We start from the raw sequence: 19,689 nt of genomic DNA, 5'->3' as shown, positions 1-19,689 counted from the left end.
CAATCCATGGCTGCCTCAGAGCCCACAGAAGTAAGTGATGTTCGGGAAACTGTGAGAGATGAACCATGGAGGCTATTGGCATACAACCGTACATGTTTGAGCCTTTATCGGAGGAGGAAACCGATGAGTTTGAAGAACAGCCGGTTGGCCGGAGATTGGAGAACAACGTTACGGAGTGGTAAGTGTTAGTGTTAGTGTTTCCAGCAGCTGGTGTATGCAAATGTTGGGGCTGGACTACCCTGTGTGACGTCACACACAGGGATTGTTGTAATTCTCCCGTTTTACCGCTGTGATATGCATATTCATGATTTGCACATGAAGGAGGAAACAATGGTGTTTGAGGTTCACGGTGTGTCAGCTCAATGTACCGAACTCTCCTTATTCAACTATGCCGAGGGAAACACAGTTTTACATTCTATGGCACCTTTAAGAGTAAATGCTGATGACAACTCAAGTTCACACTTGTCAATTCTTCTTCATTTAATCCTATTCAACATTAAGGAACTTCCCTCCAGGTGTTTATGGGATATTACTTCCGCGGGGACAGGACTGTTGAATGAAAACCCGAAAAATGTGGATTCATGACAGGAGTCCACTGTACTCTGAGATTCATCCAAAAAGTCCACAATCCATATGCACCAGTAGACTTCTGACTAGTGTCAAATCATGTTTCCACCATGGATTAATTTCTCCAAAACAGTAATATCCTCCATGAAGTGTCAACTGCAAGAGTCAGCTACACTCTAAACACACTCAGTAATTATTACCAGCCTGCTGCATGATCATTTGGGATTGTTAGAGCTGGGTGAACGGAGACACACAGAGACAAAACCACAAGGCCAATGCAATATAGCTCAAGGTTCCCTTAGGCAAATCTGATCATTTAACGTGCACAAGAGGGCAATGGGTTCACAACAGGCCTAATGTGTGTTGAGTAATGAGAAAGAGGGTTTGACCAGAACTCAGACCTCATCAATACAGCCTTTTCGGTGTCTTGATTCGTATAATACCTGTTGATTAAACAGTCTGAGTGATTCAAGTGATGCTCTCTGGTGACCCCTCCTATTTGTAAAGGAGACAAATTAAAGTCCTCCATCAAAATGTGATCAATGCCAGAGAGCCTCAGGCGCAAAAACGGGCACTATGGTGTAATGAAGCTATAATTCAACTTTACTGCCCTGTAAATGAATGATGGACGTTTGGAGTTGATGATTTCCTGGTAACTCATCGCCAGTGTGAGAAATTAACCTCATGTTGACCCTCTTTTACAGCCTTTCCTTTAAGAAATAATCACTTATTAAGGTACAATATTTGTAGTGTGTTTTTTATGTCTCCTGATTGAATGATTTATGCATTGGTTTAATGAATTACCGATTGGATGGTGACATAGAGTAAACAAAAATGGTTGATTTGGGGACATTCATGCTCTGAAACTAACCTTTATTCATTCTTAAATCACAGCTCCACAGCACTACTAGTGGGCCAAATTCCACAGTGTCTCTTAAATGCAATTACAATGGAGCCTTTCACGTCTGTGCATTCATTTATTTTGAACTCTTTAAATATTTACCTACTTGTTAATGTGTATATTAAGTTGTATTTAGGTAGTGTTTTCATGTGAATACTTTAGAATAGTGCATTTGCCATTAAATGTGCCGTATAGGATTTGTAAACCTACATTGTGATATATTTTATGATAGGTTTAAGGTAGCTCTAACTCACATGGTCCAGCATAGGGCTGGGCCTGTGCTTTTAGAACTACGGTTAGAATACGTAACCTTCATTGGAAAGCACACAGGCTCCGCCCTCTACTGGACTCTATAGAGAGTTCAACATGTGCTTATAGAACTAGGGTTACAATAAGTAACTTTTGATTTTCCACTCCAGATAATTTATGCCCACAATTCCTGATTTATTGAACCAATTGAAACTGATTTTTCCCCCCACTGTGATGTGTTATGCTCCTTCATTCACATGCAGGCTGATACCGCTAACCTTTTCCGAGTGCCAGATACAACACAAGGGCAAAAACATAATGCTATATTGCCTGTGCTTGGAAATCTTTAGCAGACATAGGCTTTCTTCGACAAAAATGTGCTTTTTGAAAGGATGTTGCATTCGAGTTGTCTTACAGTCAGTGGTGAAACAGTGTGTGTTTGCTCATAGCCAATCTACTTGGGGTTGCTTCTTTCTAAACTCTGGCTTTCCTACTGTCACCTGCCCCAAATACATATGAATAGGGTTTGCACAAAGGCAGCTTTGGCATGCATCAAAAGTTCTTAATAAGACACTTTACCTGCAAGGCACCCCATAAGTGACTGCAGCACCAGCAGTTTCCATAGCAACATCATCTTCAATTGTGTCGGGTCAAAGTAGTCTCACATCCAATCACGAATGTATGGAATACGACTTGCACTTTTCTGGTTCTCAATCTGCATGAAAGGAAAAGAAAACACAAGGTGGAAAGGTTCTCATCAGCAGATTTCTATTTCAAACATCAGTGAGTACAGCGAGTGTTAATTATGCATTGAGATCATGTACTTAGTCTGAACCAGTGACTTTATGGCGTATGTTTTAACCAGCATTCAAAATAAGTGACTTTAATGTCTTAATCATCAAATCCATGGTGCAATTAACTCCTTTTAATACTTTGCTTAATGTTGTTCTTTAGAAAACATAAAGTGTGTATTGGGTGGATGGTGGGCACACAAACACAAAACACCTCATAAACCTTCATTTTCATATCTCCAGCAACTCCGGGGAGAACTACTTTTAAGTCAATATAAAAGCAAAGCTCCTCCTTGAAATTCTCATAGCATTTTTTCTTCATAGCATTATTGCTCATAAAAGTGCAAAGCCTAAAGAGGAAAACAACACAGAAACATCTAAAGGAAATGTTACAACAGTCGTGAGCTTCTCCCTCAACACAAGACATCATCTCCCAGAAGTGAGATTTATAACTGGAAAGTTTGCAGATTGTCAAACTGCAGTGACGGGAAGGAAGCTGAAGGTAGGAGGTGAAGGAATAAATGTGTTGTTGCAAAAGACTGTCAGCGCTTATGACAATGCATTTAATTTCTTTGTCAAGATAGGAAACCCAAACGTTGTAACATTGTTTTGTTGGAGAATAGCTACTCGCTGATACATGACGGTGAGTTTGTCAAACATTTGATGATCTTGATATTATAAATCATGTTCTGAGTACAAAACTAATCTACAGCACATTCTTCTAGTCAGTGGTGTGCTCTAAAAAAAGTGTTCATTTAGCAGATTTCTTACCCGTTTCTGTTTGGTTTGATAGGCTTTTGGCATAGGAACAGTTTGTATTCTATGTTATTTATGTAGGGGAATAAAAGTGTACTGATTATGTGAAATAAAAAGGGCTTTTTAAAAAAATGTGTACTGGGTCGTCAAATTGGCTTTTGTGATGACTCTATATTCACATCATTCAACACCTCCCTTTTCATAATGTTTCCTAAAGAACAATGTATAGCTATACAACACAGAATACTGGTTAACATGTGTGTAAATATATCAAATGCATCGCTAATTATCTAAGAAGCATTTAGCATTCTGGTGGGAAATTAGGATTTTGATTTAGTAAAAAAGCCATGGAAAGCCATGCACATTGGCAGAAGACTGAACTACTACTATTGTTAGTACTGCAACTTTTAGAACCCATGTATTATCATAGCCGGGCACACACGCAATTGGCAGGGCTCAATCCGAGTGGGCGGGATAAACGGTTGTCTATCAAATTCCCGCTGCACGCAATAGGATAGCGCTACAACCAATCAGAGCAACGAAGACGGTGACGTAGTCAGAGCGACAGAAAAGAGTCCATGGGCAACTGTTCCGCGTGTGGTGTGTTGTGTCGATTCGAAAGACTGCTGTTCGCCAGCAGCAGCAGCCATCTTCTTTATTCACATGTAGCAGAGACCGGCAGGGACTACGCGCGGAACGGTCGCAACTCTGTCGTCATTACGTTAAGCCCGCCCACCGACGAACACACGATGTGATTGGCCAAACCAGAGTTCGGGCTTTGCAGCTCGCGAGCTAACGAGGAGTTTCTAGGCGGAACCCTGGCTGCAAATTCAATTTTGCTAGTATTATCACAATGTAACGCCTGATCAAAGTTCATGTCAGCAGGTTTTCACGTAATTTCTCAAAGGTAAGGACCTTTATTCTCATTATCACTTTTCAAAGTCTCTGTGGTGCTGGTATCTCATTGGACACTGCTAGAGGGTAAACCCAGGGAAAGAAGGGTGGAGCATGCACCAAAGGATTCTTGCTGCTATTGAACCATGAACGTTGAGCTACAATTATAGGCGCCGAACCACAAGGTCACTCGGTGCCTAATGGTTATCAGTTTAGCATTTAGACAAAACAAGGCCTTCGTATACAAACGCAAGAGGCTACGTTGAAGCTGTTTAAGCGAGACGTAAAATACCATCTGGTAAGCGCAGTTTGAATTACACCTCTGAATGTTCAAGTGTCTTATGCACCTGGGATCACATATCATTATGCACTGGTAGGGGTTCATAGCTCTACAGCTCCACTGGCAGTCAAACAGTACACAGGGTATGTCTGTTTGCCCATGTGTAGGCTATAACAATTCTAACATTGGAACCAAATGAATAGGGTATGGTTAAAAGGGGTTGTGAAGTATGGGAGGATGTAAATAGGGCGCAGTGACAGGAAGATTTATCCAGTTTGCCAGCAACTCTGAGGGAAGAATAGGTTACAAAGTTGGAGGGAATGTCAGCGGCTCCCTCTGAATTAAGCAGCCCTGATGTAAAAATTAAAGCAATACAAGGTGTTAAGAAGTGAAATCCACCTTTTGCAGAGCTCCTCTAAGAAACAGGCGGCTTTAATCTACCGTCTCCGGGTGGAAATATATTGAGAGTTGAGGCATGTTCGACACAAACCTCTCAAAAATTACAACTATTTGTAAAATGTTGCCCACAAACACAGAAGCACAAAGCAACTCTATTATTGCACTCCTGCTGTGATCCAGCCTAGACAGCACAAAGTGTTTCAGCGAACAGAACAAAAATACTGAGAAAAAACATGTACAAAAAGGCACCAGAAACTGTTTGAGTAGGCCACATTCTCATTAATGTGAGGTTCTCTACCTTCCAGCCCTGTCTCCTGTCTCCACCTACAGAGGCCTTTTATCTCCACAGATCTTATAGAAGGTTGTCAGAGTCTGTCTCGGGTACATCAATGGTGCAAGGCTGTGCCTCACTTTCACGGAGCAGTTTTTATGCATATTTAAAGTAAGTCTTATAAAAGCACCCGAGCCCTGCGCGTATTAGGCTAATGCCTGGTTTGTCTGCTGAGATGGTTTCCGTTTAACATGTCACATCAGCGCTAATTTGATAGCTGCAATTAGTACAGTGTGTTTAATATACTGCACGGGACCATCGCAGGCACACTAGTTCCAATGTGCTCACTGAAATTAGCTCTACTTCCTTGCTGGGTCCAGCCACAAAGCAGAGCCAGGGAGGAGCCACGTGAAAATCCCTCACACAGCAAACAATGGCGGACTAACTGGGCTCAAGGAGCTATTTACAATACATTACATTTAGCTGGCGCTTTTATGCAAAGAACCATAAAGATACTCTGGAAATAACAAGGTTAGTGATGTATTGGAATTTTGATAACATCACTTGAAGATTTACATATTTAGGGCTCATCTTTATTTCACCATTTCCGTGTTAATCACAGAAAAAACAATATGAAATATAACTGTGGTTTTTCATAGGCCTCAATTCAAAGTCATCGTATGGATCTGTTACTGTTTGCTACCATTGGCCATATCCAGTGGTGCAAAGTCACTAAATATATGTACTGTACTTTACAGCTCACAGTTGGGATCAACCACTGCTGTGGATAATCCTCACTGTACTGTACTACAAGTATAAGTACTGTACTAATAATCCCTTTTTGTAATGCTGATATTATGGTAATACAGTTACTAACACTCATTTGCAGTTGGCGTACCACTCGAGCATCAGATAGTATACACTCAAACTGCCTTAGGCTAAGGAGAACGACTGATGATGCTTCAGGGTACAACAGGCGGAGATAATCAATGTATTCAGTCAGTAACAAATTACCAGAAAATTGAAAGATTGATGGATTTTTGCCCACATGCGTTAAACATCTTAATTGAATTGTCTATGTGCAACATGAGGACAATAACCTCAAGTGTACTCACAGGACGTTTCTTTTTCTTGCACTGAAGTTACACGTTTTTTTTTCTCAAAGAAAACTATTAATCCTGAAGATAAATGTGCAGAAAAATGAGCTAGCTTTTACAATATATAAAAACATATTCACAATGAAATGAAATTACAATCTAGAATTACCGCCTTGTGGACATATTAAACCACCAATCAGTCAAGTTGTAGTTTACATCCAGTTCTTAATTTCATCCTATTTGGGAATAGTCATAATACAACCACACTACGATCAAATGATTGCGTAATTCTTGAGTTGCCCAAACACGTTTTTTGCGAGGTCGTCTTTGACCACAATATTCCAATTATTGATCCTTGGATCAAATTTGATTTTTTGTGCCAGATGCGTTCAAGTCCCGCCAGAATTCACTTCAACGAGAATGGAAAGCATTTAATGACACAGTGGTTTTGACCTTTGATCACCAAATTTGAAAAAGTGTATCCTTGTGTGCAGCTGGACATTTCTGCAAAATTTGAAAAAAGGAAAAAGGTGTTCCTGAGATATTGCGTGGACGAGTATGGCATGAAAAATGTCAGACTGACGGACCAATGGACGTCACAACAACCTTGTCCACTGCTTTTTCTCAATGCTTTTTCAAGGTACGGTACAAACCACATGTTTTCTCCCCTTTAACCTCTATGCACTGCTTACCCCGGAAGATTCTGTGGTGCAGAGAATAGTCCAGATTTGATATATTGCAAGAGCTTGTTCCAAGAGGAAACAGATTTCTTCGTGCAGGAGATGCAGAACTGCACCCTGAATAAAATTAGCTTTTGAGGAGATAACACAGTTGGTTAATGTACTGCAGAGGTCCAAAGAGATCCATCGTCCAATGGTATCAGGGCAAAATGCTAAGAGTAAACAGTGATAGGATACAGCCACCTTTATGACTTCCATGTGCAGATTGCTGAGGTGCATCAAACTCGGGCCGGGGAAATGTCATTTTATGTCAAAGGGACAGAATTTCAACACTGTTTGGAAGCTTTTGAATGAAATTACAATCATTGAGAGCTAAACTTCCTGCAGCATTTCCCACCGTGCATGATTACGACAATTATTTCAAAGAGCTTTATTGAAGAACGTCATGGAAATGTGGCACAGGAAGTTGAATAATCTCAAGATCAATAGGACTGCGGCTAATATTTCAACAGGCAGTGATCTAGTCAATTAAACACAGAAGTACGTTTTCAAAATCAGAGGGGTAAGCAAATCATTTAAACGGCTGTCAAATGTTACTTTGAGAATAACTAGATGGTTTATACTTTAGATTTAACAAATGCTCATTATTCTTCTCTTGAACATCTAACAATATAAGCGTTTCAGAACCACATATTTTTTTGGTAACAAATAGCAAGTCAGAAACATCCAATCTCATCTTTGATCTTTAAACCGGAGCACATTTAATTAGAAGTTCTGCAGTTGTCGCAGCTCAAATGTTTTGCAGACACTGAGCCATGTGCAGCGAGAGCTGATATACCAAAGCCCAGATTCCTTGTGCAGAAAGATTACAGACTCTCTCGGGGGAAACAGAACATGAGAAAAGTTGCACAAGGACATGTGCTCATTTGGTCTGGGAAGAAAAAAATGTACCTTCTTACACGGCCAAAGCTTGGTGTTGTCCTTTCTATGGCCTCTGTATAGTACTGCCAAGTGACAAGAACTCTCTTTTCTGTTCAGGGTCAGTGAAGCAACCTCACCTGAAGATTACAGAGAGACTTGCGGTCTGTTGAACTAAAGGCCAGACATATATGAGCCATGAAATTCCATTAAAAAGGGGTTGGATTCACTTTCACATTTGGCCTCTTGACATAAATGACACTCATTAGGAGGTCAACTCGATCTGAGCTCTTTCAGAAATCAATCTTCCAATTGACACGCCCACTCAGTCGTGAGCAAAGAGCAGTGACGTAGGCTACCCAGGTAAGCTCATCAATAAGGCTAGAATCACGTTGACGCTGGCTCTAGCTGAGTTAAGAGGATAGTGTTTTGAAGTACGGTTGTATAAGGTATAGTCATACAGAAGATGATTTACCACAAATGAGGGTCTTTTACTCAAAACGATGCACTTTTACATCATTCTGGACCTTAGTATTAATATAAATGACAATAAAGTCAAAACTTAAGCTAAATAGTTCTTTATTTAGGCTACACATATCACAGCCTTCAACATGTCACTTTCCTGGCACAGTATCCAGAATGCTTCTTTAATCGATATATTGCTTTGAGAAGCACTTTCTCATAATCATTCAAGGCTTGTCAGGTTAACTGTCGCGATAAAAACCATTCAAGTCAAAAACATAATCAATAAAATACACAGTTTATTAGAGGCAGTTTGTTGCTGAGACCTACGAAACAGATTGGTCCGTCCAGACCGTTGTCCAAATGAGTCTGACTGAATTGAAGCTCCAGCCTTATAGGGTTTGTCTCATGCAAACGTTTTTTGGTGCAGAAATGTGTCCATTTAAGGGGCCAGAAAAAGACCACAAAGTCTGATTTGTTGTGGCCTGGCTCTGTAAGAAAACATGGGATTCAACAAGTCATTCAAACTTGGCTACTAATTTGCCGGTTTCTTTAGAATATACCTCCCCCCCGTCTAATCGTGTTATCTTTACCAACGCTTTGAGAACCAGCTTTAAAAAGGTGAACCATGTTTTTCTCGCAAGCCAATTAGAGCAGGCAGGCAGTGAGAGACAGGTGCTATGAAGGACAATTAAAGAGAAACACTTCAATGTGTTTCCAGTAAAGACCCTTGACCACGGTAGAAGTAATTAGTGGCTATTCAATTATTCTGTTTAAGTTTTCTTGGACCACACAACATTTGAAGAAAGGACTCACACATCAGAATTGCATTTCCAAGAAACACTGTCAAACTTTTCATAAACCACTTCCTATTTGGCCCGGCTCAAGCTGACTTGTCCACCAATGGGAGAGTTGCCGTCCAGATGTCGAAGAGTCCGTGGTAAAGATACTGATCCATAATTGTGGTCGAAAGCTAACATGTAATGTAAAAGCATTTTGAGTGGTTGCAGAGACTAGAAAAGTGCTATATAAATGCAGTCCCTTCACCTTTCAGTGACATTATGAATAAATGTCGACTCTTGAGTGCAACCTCCCATAGAGAACATGCTGCTCTGATTGACAGAAGCGTTTTATGTGCTGAACACACATTTCAGTTACAGTAACAAAGTGTTGTAAAGACCAGGACAAATGGAAATCAAACTTACTATTTGACTAACTGAGGTTTAAAACGTGTAATTGGAACAGGTTTTTACAGATGGCTAAAACTAGTGAAGTAAATACCACATCATCCCTCACAAAACTCTGATTCTTCAAACATATTTGTGCTAATCAGACCCAATTTTAGACAGGATGACAAATGATCCATTTTCAGAAAGGCACATTAGAGCAAAAAGAACAAGTGTGGCATCTCACACAACCACAGTCGACGTTCCCTGAACAATGCAGATGCACTGATTGCATAAAGACTAATGTCTTGATTAACCATCTGTTTCGATATATAATGGTCCGTCACAAAGGGAAACAGTCATGAGGTTGAATTCATCATCATTTGAAATCTAATCCTAAATTAATAGTGTTCCATGAGTCATGCAAGCCAAAAAATGCTCTCTTTCTTTATACATCCTTAGAGGAACGACTACATTCTTTTATCCGAGCCACAGACCTCTGACATGGTCCACTAAACAAACAGTGCCTTTCTGGAATGCCTAATTATTACACCTGAGAAAGAGGTTAGTTGTTGAATACCTGCCGAACACTGCGTCCTCTGTCTTACTCACCAAACTCACTTGTTCTTTTGTATAAATCTATAAAACTAAAGTAACGACAATGACCATAGACACCTCGTCATCGTCCCCCCCCCCCCCGATGTTAATTGAACCCTTTCTGTGTTACTCCAGTGTCACAGGTATAGTAAGGGACGCAATGGTAACATCTCAAATAGCAAGTGAGGAGAAACATGTGGGGAAAGAGTTATTGAATATATCTTTGACATAAGCATTTCATCTGTTTGAACCTACTCAATCACACACGGCTAATAACAGGAACAGAGAAGCAGAACGCAAACAACTTAACAAGAACAATAAAGCAAGCAAACATGGTGGAGGACAGAGAAGAAGCACACATATAAACCCTGAAAATGATTGAAATAGGACCCCCTTTTTAATCCATAGATATACATCCAAAAATCTTGCATCCTGCCCGTAAATCTTTCTTTTAAACCCTCTATTAAAATTCTCTATTAAAAAGCGCCATTGAGCAGGACACTTCACACTAGTGGTGCTCGGCAGCTCTCTCTTTGTGTGTGAAACAAAATACCACTCAGGAATGTCTCTTTATCTTTGGATACATAAAAAGGTATGTGTGTTTTTGAAGAGATGCTTGACACAGTCGTGCATAGTAAAACCCGCAGTCACCAGAAATATGTGTACCTACATCTGGTGGGAGAGAAGAATATTAGCGCATAACATAACAAACCTTGATGGGATATCTGTTATTGATCCTGCCTAATATATTTCCCTGCAGGCCGCAGCAGCTCGACTCAGATAGTATGCATGGAAACTGAAAGCAGTATGCAGTTTGAAAAAGAACTCAAAAGATAGTGAAACAAATAAAGGAAAACCATTACCTTCTAATTTCAAACCCCGTTTTGAACAAACATCTTGAAGGGTCTGTTTATTTTCTACGGAGCTCAATATAGTTATAAATGTGTGTCATCACAACAGCAATAACATACATTTCTTTTAAATGTGGTGATTGTTATTGTAGGTGGCTCAATGGTTTTGATGGCCACCTGTGCATTGCAACTTTAAAAGTAGAATATTCAATTATTTTTACAAAATGACATAAAACGTTGTTTGTAACTTTCAAGACAAATGTCGTATTTTAACATTTTTAACAATTGAGGGGTTCAATTAAGAATTGGTGCATGAGGACGAGCTTTAAGAGTCTTTATAGGTGAAGTTCTTACATTTCTGTATATCATACATTGCCCATGATGCAATTCAACAACATGTGTCTTAAACCACCCACCACATCCCTCTTGCATCCTAACTTGCATTAGTAAGTAACTCATTATCAATACCCCGTCATATGTACAGTGTTGTATATCAATAACTGCCTGATTTGATCATTTCTCATTCATTTATTGCAATATTTGTACATGTCACAATTTGTCTTAGTGGAAAATAAGTACTAGAATAAAAAGAAATCCGCCTCAAAACCACTAAAACAAAACGCTGTTACAAAATACTTTGCTGATCAAAATGCCGTTTGGATAAAGAGTGTTGAAACTCATAATGCCGTTCTTACTCTATGCAGTGTGTTGAATCTAAAATAAATGACATAACAGAAAATAATCACCATGCACAATATCATCTCAATTCTATTCCTTCATTTCTATCTCTTGTCCTGTTTTACTCGTTTCACTGAATATAATCCTCGTCTTCTTTTAACATGATCTTCAAACACCGCTTCGTCTGGTGCTCCAGTTTTGAGCTCAAAAGCCTTTTGTTTGCTCCAAAAAGCTCCTGACAAGGAAGATGCACAGACATTTTGTAGTTCCAGAGGAAAAAAGGACCACCTTTTTAATTTTTTACACAGAATTGTGTGTGTGTGTGTTATTAAGTGATATTTTGTCAATTACCTCAGGAACATGTTGATACGACCCTGAATGAGGATTATTGTATACTTGGCATTAATTATAAAGAAATGCAAGAAAAGTCTCCACAAAAAAGATCCGTAGATAAGTTTGCTTGTATATTATCCTCTTAACAATGCCCTTAAATAGAGTGAATGAGTCCTAATACTCGTAAACGACATTTTGTTTACGTGTTGTCTTTAGGGACCTGAAATAAGGTCTGTGGTCAACACAAGGTGAAGAGAATTTCATGGTGTGTTCAGTAAATTCCACACCCGTGACTGTCTAAAGCCTCCAAATGTGATAAAAACAGTGGTTACTAACAGGATTAAATAAACTGCTTAATATGTTAACGCCAACACCAGTCCGCCTTAAGCTTAGCGGTGGAAATGTGCAGCCATGGTTAGCTTTTTACTTCTGGCAATTGCAGTTACACCTCAAAAATCACAATGTGGTGTTAATATGTGGAGATTATCCTGCTGAACAAAACATAGTACGTTTCATCAACATGTGTTTGCCACAGAGTTTAATTTACGCATTCCCATTGCTTTTTGTTGAGGCAGCTCTTGCGATGCTAACTCCCGAGTCGTCACGCGAAAGAACGTCATCACTGCACCCACTCGATTGTCTCCATATTGTACTGAATGAGGGAGGAAACATATAGCTCTAACCTAAGAGCCACATCCAGTGAAGCACAGTAGACCATTTGAAAGAAAATGTGCTCTTGTGGATCTTCAGTAACAACAACTCCACATCCAGGGTCAGCTGTCTTATCAAAGAAGAATCATGAACCTTGGAACCATTCTGAGATTGCTTGGAAAGAAGCTGTTTGTAGTCCTTATATAAGTACATTAAATAATGCAGCAGTCCCAGTGCGTCACCGCCCCGCCCCCACCACCACCATCCTCCCTACCCTGAAGTTGGTTGCTGTGTGGCGTTGCTCTTATTAAGCATTCAATTAAAGCCGGTCCCGAGGAGAGGCGGCCTGCAACAATGTTTGAATTAGGAAAACGTTGCAGGCTCAGATAATCTGTGAAGATTTACCCCAAAGGGCCGCGCTGCCTCGGAAACCAAAGGCGATGAAGTGACAGAGCATCATAAAGCATCAGGAAAGCAGAGAAATTATTCTAATATGATTGGATTACAAATGGGGAATTTACAGAACCAATGAGACTAGATAAATAGAGCAGGAAATGGAGCTGTCGCAATGAGCCGTCTTAGATCTTTTTCTCCTTCAATCTAAATATTAAACATGAACAGAGTTGGGACGCGGTAAACAACACTGAGGAGCTTTGCAATATTCTAAGTGTACTAATTCCTGACAGTTGTGTAAGGGCTCCCAATTCACAGACGAGAGCTCATCATTATTTTTTTTTAAGATTAAGATTGGACATGTGGAAATGACAAATTCAATTGAAAAATTAGGCAACAATTCTTCAGACTTTTACCGGTAAAGTATCAGACGCGAAATGCAACATAGTGAAAAGTAATGATGTGAGAAATGAAATGCTAACCTGAGTTAAATTACATTAATTCCCTATTTTCCTGGAATTATATTTGCCAAAGGGTATGATAGATAACTATATAATATAAAGGCGTTACTTGCACATTATGTATCTTTGCTGTTGTTAAAGGAGGTATTTAGTTTTTTCTCTGTACTTGATGGACTCAACAAAGAAAAGCTAATGCTAATGGAGATCCCAATGAATGGGGGAAGTATGTGGACCATTTTAATTACAGAGACAATATTTGTTCCAAAATAATCCAGTGCTAGAAAGAAAAAGAACAAACTGAAAGCAAATAGTTTAGTTGACCAAACCAAAACCAAATTGATAAACGATACCAGTCATCTCATCTTGTGTTCTCTAAATTCTTGAAGTTTGCTTTCATGCTGACCATTCAAGCTACAGTCCTTCTGATACACACTGCATACCTATATCTGCTTGACTACAAACATTATACCTTTTTTTTTTAGAAAGAATAAACATGTACTTTTTCAGTGTCCTGCTTGACAGGCAAGATTTCATCACCTCTCAGATTGTCAAACAACTCTATTACGCCAGATTCCAAAGAGTAATGCATCGCGTACATAAGACCGCACTGCACTCCGGTAAAGTGGTATCAGGGGTCCGCAGCTTCCTCATCCATTATTGTGTTGTAGAAAATCTCAGAGCACTGTTTACCTTGAAAAATCCAGCCGAGTGAAGCAACAAAAAAAAAAAGCGGCGCCGCTCAACAACTGAAACCAGGCATTTGTTTTTATTTGCTTCCCTGTTGCCGTGTTTATCTCCATCAGCCAAGATTGGTACACACACACACTTCAGATTGTTTATTAGGGTGGATGCATGGATGATGGGTACTCAACAGCAGGGGTAGGAAGACAAATACAATCTGCAAAATATGTTGTTCTGTCTTAAAGTTTTCTGTCAGCTTTGTTTTTGTAAAGTCGTGTTGATAAAATGTTCCGGTTGGGTTAAGCTGCTGCTCATTATCGCTCTTTCTCAAAAAAGGTAAATCGGCCATCACAGATTTCCATTGATAGAAACAGCGGAACCAAATTTCCGCCAGACAACTCACGTTTATTAAAAGCAGTATAAAGTTTGAGTTTGGCGTCTACATGTAGGCTCGGCCTCATCACTCCACATATTTACACAGAACATTGAGTGATGATAAGATAACCAACCCCCCCCGAGCCTACAGGTGGAGGCTGGGGTGGAAGCCGGGGGCTGTGGTGGGGCGGGATAGCATCGCCAACGCAGCAGCAGCAGCGAGGTGTACGCATTAGCAGCGTGGAAGCAGAAACAGCAGCAGCAGCATTAGCGAGGCACAGATAGGCGGATCCCACAGCTTAAATAGAGCGCCAGATTTAGGAGACTGCGTTTGATCGCTTTTAAAAGTGGCGAGGGGCGTTATGTGTATCATTGGTGCTCGAGTTGACTCCCTGAACTAGCTCGCAGGCTTCACCCCGTTAGTGGCAAAGACATGTCATTCATTAATTTATAAACAAGAAATTGATACGAAAGAAAGTTCTCTTATGATTAGCTCATCATCAACAGAGTTGCCCTTTTTTTTTAAGATCTTCTTTGGGCCAAAGATTCCCTTAATAAGAGAAATAGTGTAGAAAGAGGAAGAAAGAGGGGATGACTTTGGGCTTAGGAGTCCAACCCGTGTACTGGGCAGCAGACACCTCTGAGCCACAGTATCAGGGGGCCCAACTTACCAACATATTCAGGTTTACTGTATATCATTTTTCAAACATGATTACAAGTTGGTTTGAGAAGAATAAAACATGAGGTCGAACTCCTCTGATGAAAGGCCAGGGTTTACAAGCAAAACAATGTAGAACTGTAGTTGCTGTACAGAAGAGGAGTTTCATTTGACCTTTTTTCCACCGTTTTTGAACGAGTCTAAATTGTGTCAAATGTCCTTTTTAGTTTTTTAGCAGTGACTCAACTTATCAAACGGTTTAAACTGTAATTTAGTCAAAGAAAAACCCACAGTATTTTGGTATAATCCACTTTAACTGTCACACACATGTACAGAGCACCTCACGCACAGGGAACTCGGATACTAGGAGCAATTGGCAGCCACTATACAGCGTCCGGGGAGCAGTGTGAGGGTCTGGTTCTTTACTCAAGGGCCACACTGGAGTGCCCAGGAGGTGAACTGACACCAATCTGTGGATCACAGCTTCATCCCTTGGGTTGGAGGTTAGCAGTCCCAAGGTGTCGAACAAAGCAACGCAAAAAAAACGTTGTTCCATCAGCGTAAAAGAAAGATCGTAGCGGCGTTATTATTAGTTTGATTGTTCATGTTTGTTCTAGTGGTTTTCGAGGTGATGGAGCATGAGGTACATTTCTAAAGACTTGCCTGTTTTTTTGGGGGGAGCCAAAGAGTCCCTGTATTGGACATAAAGTTTTGAAAGGAGGAGATAGAGTGGATGATATTGCCTTAAGCATACACAGGCTCAGGGGTCATCTTTCAACCCATCTATAGTCAAGTCCAGCCATAATATGACTCAGTTTCTCTTACTCCAAAGACTCATTGGTGTGATTTACTAACTTAAACGTGAACTAGTATGTTACTGCAAGTCCTCTTGTGTTTTAAAAACGAAATCTATAGTATTGTAATCCCTTTTTGGTTTACGTCAACATCAGTCAGCTGCTATGCTTTTATTCTTGTGTATTTGCAGTTGTGTGATTGTTGTACGTATATTTTGTTTAGTACCTTGGGTGTAACATTAAGCTGTCTTTGGCTCTTTCTGCTGTAACAATGCCCTCTTCCCCTCTGTGGGACTATTAAAGGTATTCTGATTCCGACTCTGATTCTGAGAGTAAGTGTTAAATGGCGTTGGTGCCATCTCGTCATCGCTTCGTCTTGTCAGCGACAAAGGTCGTTGACAGGCACATTACTCATAGTTTTGATTACTGAAATTAACCCTTGCTCCAGCTACAGTTACATTTGATTAATAAGAATCTATAGTGTCATGTAGTAAGGGGATGGAAAACAGCTGAAGGCAGGGGAAACCATACAGCAACAAGTAGTGTTACCCCCATCCTCATCCCAGCCTACGCACACTTCAAACAGCCTCATGGTGATTGTGAAGTGTGTGTGGCTGGAATGACATCCTGCAACAATGTGAAGGAGTAGTTCTAGGCATAGAGGGTTATCCATCACATCTCACGGATACACATAAAACACACCATTCCCTTCTTCTTTTCCTTGAGGTAGCTTTCCTGGAGAGACATGAAATAAAAATGACCTTGGTTCTTTCGATACTTCCTGCAGAAACTGCTTGATAAAATCTTGATGCCGCGCCTCTAAAAGCACATACCCGGGTTATCTTTAATGTCGCTCCTGTGCTTTGTCACTTATCGCAGGCATGTTGGCTTCCAGGACGTCACGGGCCGCATGACACAGACATGTCAATGTGGCAAACTAAGCTTCAAGTTTTTGCTTTAATGTGTTTTCATGTGGAAACAAAGTGAAATCTGCTCCTCAGACTTTAATTCCACCATGTTTAAAAACCTTAAATATTTATGCTCGGCTCTCGGGAGGGATCTGCTCTCTTATCTCAGGCTGTTGGGGTTTTATCTATTCTCATGTTTCACAAATCAAGACTGAGCTGTGGAATAATCCGTCTGGACACTTTTAAGGTGAAGTTTTATCTCCCCCCCCCACCCCCCACCCCCCTGCCCTCTCCTCTAACCTTTAAAAGAAGTGCAGCTCTTGTCAAGTCCGATGAAAAGTCAATGCAACAGATCACACTCAGACTTTCCGAAGCAGCCTCAGACTTAATGGTGAATGAACAATGTACGAACACCGTCAGATTGACGCTCATTTGCAGCATGATAGCACTGCTCTGACAGGTGACGCTTTTTTTTCCTCACTGTGCTTTCACACATTGGGTTTATTTTTATGTTTCAAGAGCAGACAAAAACCTCCACAGGAATCCCTTTCTGCTGTAATTCGAGCGAGCAGTTTCAACAGAAGTTGGCACGCCCGATGTGCTGAAGCTGCACAGATGCTCATATCTATTAAACATATTAAAGTAGGCTTATATGGCATTTGCTGTGCCATCACACTCCAGGCCACCACAGGCTGCCATTGGATAGTTTATAAAGTGAGTGACAGATGCTTTAATGAACATTAGAGCAGTGGTATGAATCATTATGACCCACACTTAGGATCATTTAAACTACCACATAACACAACTTCAATTTAAATAGTTGAATTGAAGTGCATTGATAAATGATGTTGTTCCCATACATTATTCAATCGCTTTTTTAAAGATGCATTTGTGATGTTTTAGGGTTCATTTCCTTTTTTTCAATTTGGCAGTAGGCTATCCAGGACGAGACGCCAATGTGTGGTCAACACAGATCGACGGGCAGCATAATCTGCAAAATCCGCGGGGATTATTCATGGGGGGGTCGACGCACCAGGATTACTAAACATCTGCACGGATAGGAGACACTCTCGCACTCTTGAACACACACACACACACACACACACACACACACACACACACACACACACACACACACACACACACACTCGCGGATTACTTTGCTTCTATCATGATAGTCCCACAACAAAGTAGACAGACAAATGAGATCAAGGCTGGGTGAAATTCAGAGAAGGCAATCCGGGTAAAAGGTTTTAATGTAATCTGTGAAAAGTTAGTATGTAGACTGGGCTTTAAGTGTCTGAACTGCCACTGATGGAGATTTAATTTGCTGAAGTTCCCGTATGGAATAATTATAATTCTTACCTGTCCTTGCAGCAGTAATGTCTCCGAAGAATTCACAGCCTCAGAATAATCCGTATTTTATCACTGAAGAAAATTGTGCACACAGACATCACTGTCGAGTCGCGGCGACGCTCCCGGGCAAAACAGAAAAGAAATATCCGTGGGACTTGAGCGCAAAGAAGCTGCTGTTTCTTTTGTTACATGGACGGGCTGTGCCGTTGTGCGCGGCTCCTACTGTCCCTCCATGCCTCCTCTGTTTCTCTCTCGGAGTCAGGAGCTTAGCGGACGGCGTGGCGTCTCGCAGGTTGCATATTGCAAAGTGAAGCCCTGGTGTGCTCACTCGCTCCCGATGCGCCAAGAGCCTCCTCACTCCCTCCCTCTCTTTACCTCCCTCCTTGAGCTGCGCTGGGGATGGAGCTGGAGCGGGACGCACGCAGAAAAGAGAGAGACAGTAGAAGGAAGAAGAGAGCGAGAGAGCGAGGAGAGAGAGAGAGAGAGCGCGCGGTGTTGTCTGTCTGCCTCCACCCGACCAGACTCCTCACGGCTCCGGCCATCCAAGCGGAACAGACTCCCTCCTCCTACTACTATAACTCCTTTCCTTCCCCACCTCCTCCTCCTCCCTCTCCTGCTGCTGCTGCTGCTGCTGCTGCTGGGATGTCCAGGCAGTCTGGAGTGTTGATTTTACATTTCAGATGGCTTGGTATATGGTGGTAAACAACCAGTCATTCCTGTACAGTGGAACAAAAGGCAAAAGTTTCACTGTTTTGTTAACATCATGATGTTTGATATTGCAGGACGATAAATCATAATTAATCAAAATCAAAAATGTTATTCCTAAATTAATCGCAATTATTATGTTGGGATTTGACAGTAAGGCTGGATTCAGAGACTATAATGAATCACCTTTTTTTTAAACGTATTTTCCGATATTTAAATAGGGCTTCACGATTTGGAAAACAAATGTATCACACATTTTTTTTTAGGGTTTTGCAAATAAATGATAGGAGGAATTGACCAGGTTTGCATCTTGATTCACTGAACATGGTGTGATTTCTGGAGGAAATGTAAATGTTTTGTAAAGATTATCCTAGGATATCTCCGCAGCTCCTCTATGACACATATTTAGCTGTTAACAAATATTGTGCTTGCTGTGATTTGAACATTGCAATAGTCCATATTGCAATGTGATACACATGTTAGGTATGGCCGAAGGTTCACACTTGCTAAGCTTCACAGCACATGAACACATATCACATTTTGTCATTTACATGTTCACACCAATAACCTGTAAACAATGTTCTATGAGGAAATTACCAGAAACAAACTATTTGAGTCTATTTATTCATTCTCTTGCATAGAGCCCACTTCCCCTTTTTGTTGTTGTCTACAACAGGAACAAAAATGAAATGGGGATCATTTTGTAATCCACAATTAAAGTTTCAATCAATGACAAACACAAAGCAAACTAAGTATAGTAAAAGACACGGAGCCATGCAGGTTATTTAGCCAAGAGCATATTCAAATTGACACACAA

At 40.6% G+C, this 19,689-nt stretch overlaps 1 protein-coding gene across 1 annotated transcript in view; it reads right to left on the bottom strand.

Annotated features, from left to right (window-relative positions):
• The window catches only part of cntn4 (contactin 4), a 144,130-nt gene extending 125,687 nt beyond the window's left edge, over window positions 1-18,443 (bottom strand). Inside the window, exons 1-2 of the mRNA XM_063910286.1 lie at window positions 18,177-18,443; window positions 2,297-2,432 (exon numbers count right to left, since the gene is read on the bottom strand). Coding sequence (XP_063766356.1) covers window positions 2,297-2,351 — 55 coding nt within the window. The 5' untranslated portion in view covers window positions 2,352-2,432; window positions 18,177-18,443. The remainder of the gene's footprint in view (window positions 1-2,296; window positions 2,433-18,176) is intronic.
• Window positions 18,444-19,689: the final 1,246 nt, after the last annotated feature.

Source organism: Eleginops maclovinus, chromosome 20 (genome assembly GCF_036324505.1).
Source record: "Eleginops maclovinus isolate JMC-PN-2008 ecotype Puerto Natales chromosome 20, JC_Emac_rtc_rv5, whole genome shotgun sequence".
Classification (NCBI taxonomy): Eukaryota; Metazoa; Chordata; class Actinopteri; order Perciformes; family Eleginopidae; genus Eleginops; species Eleginops maclovinus.
This window is presented reverse-complemented; position numbering and strand designations above follow the sequence as displayed.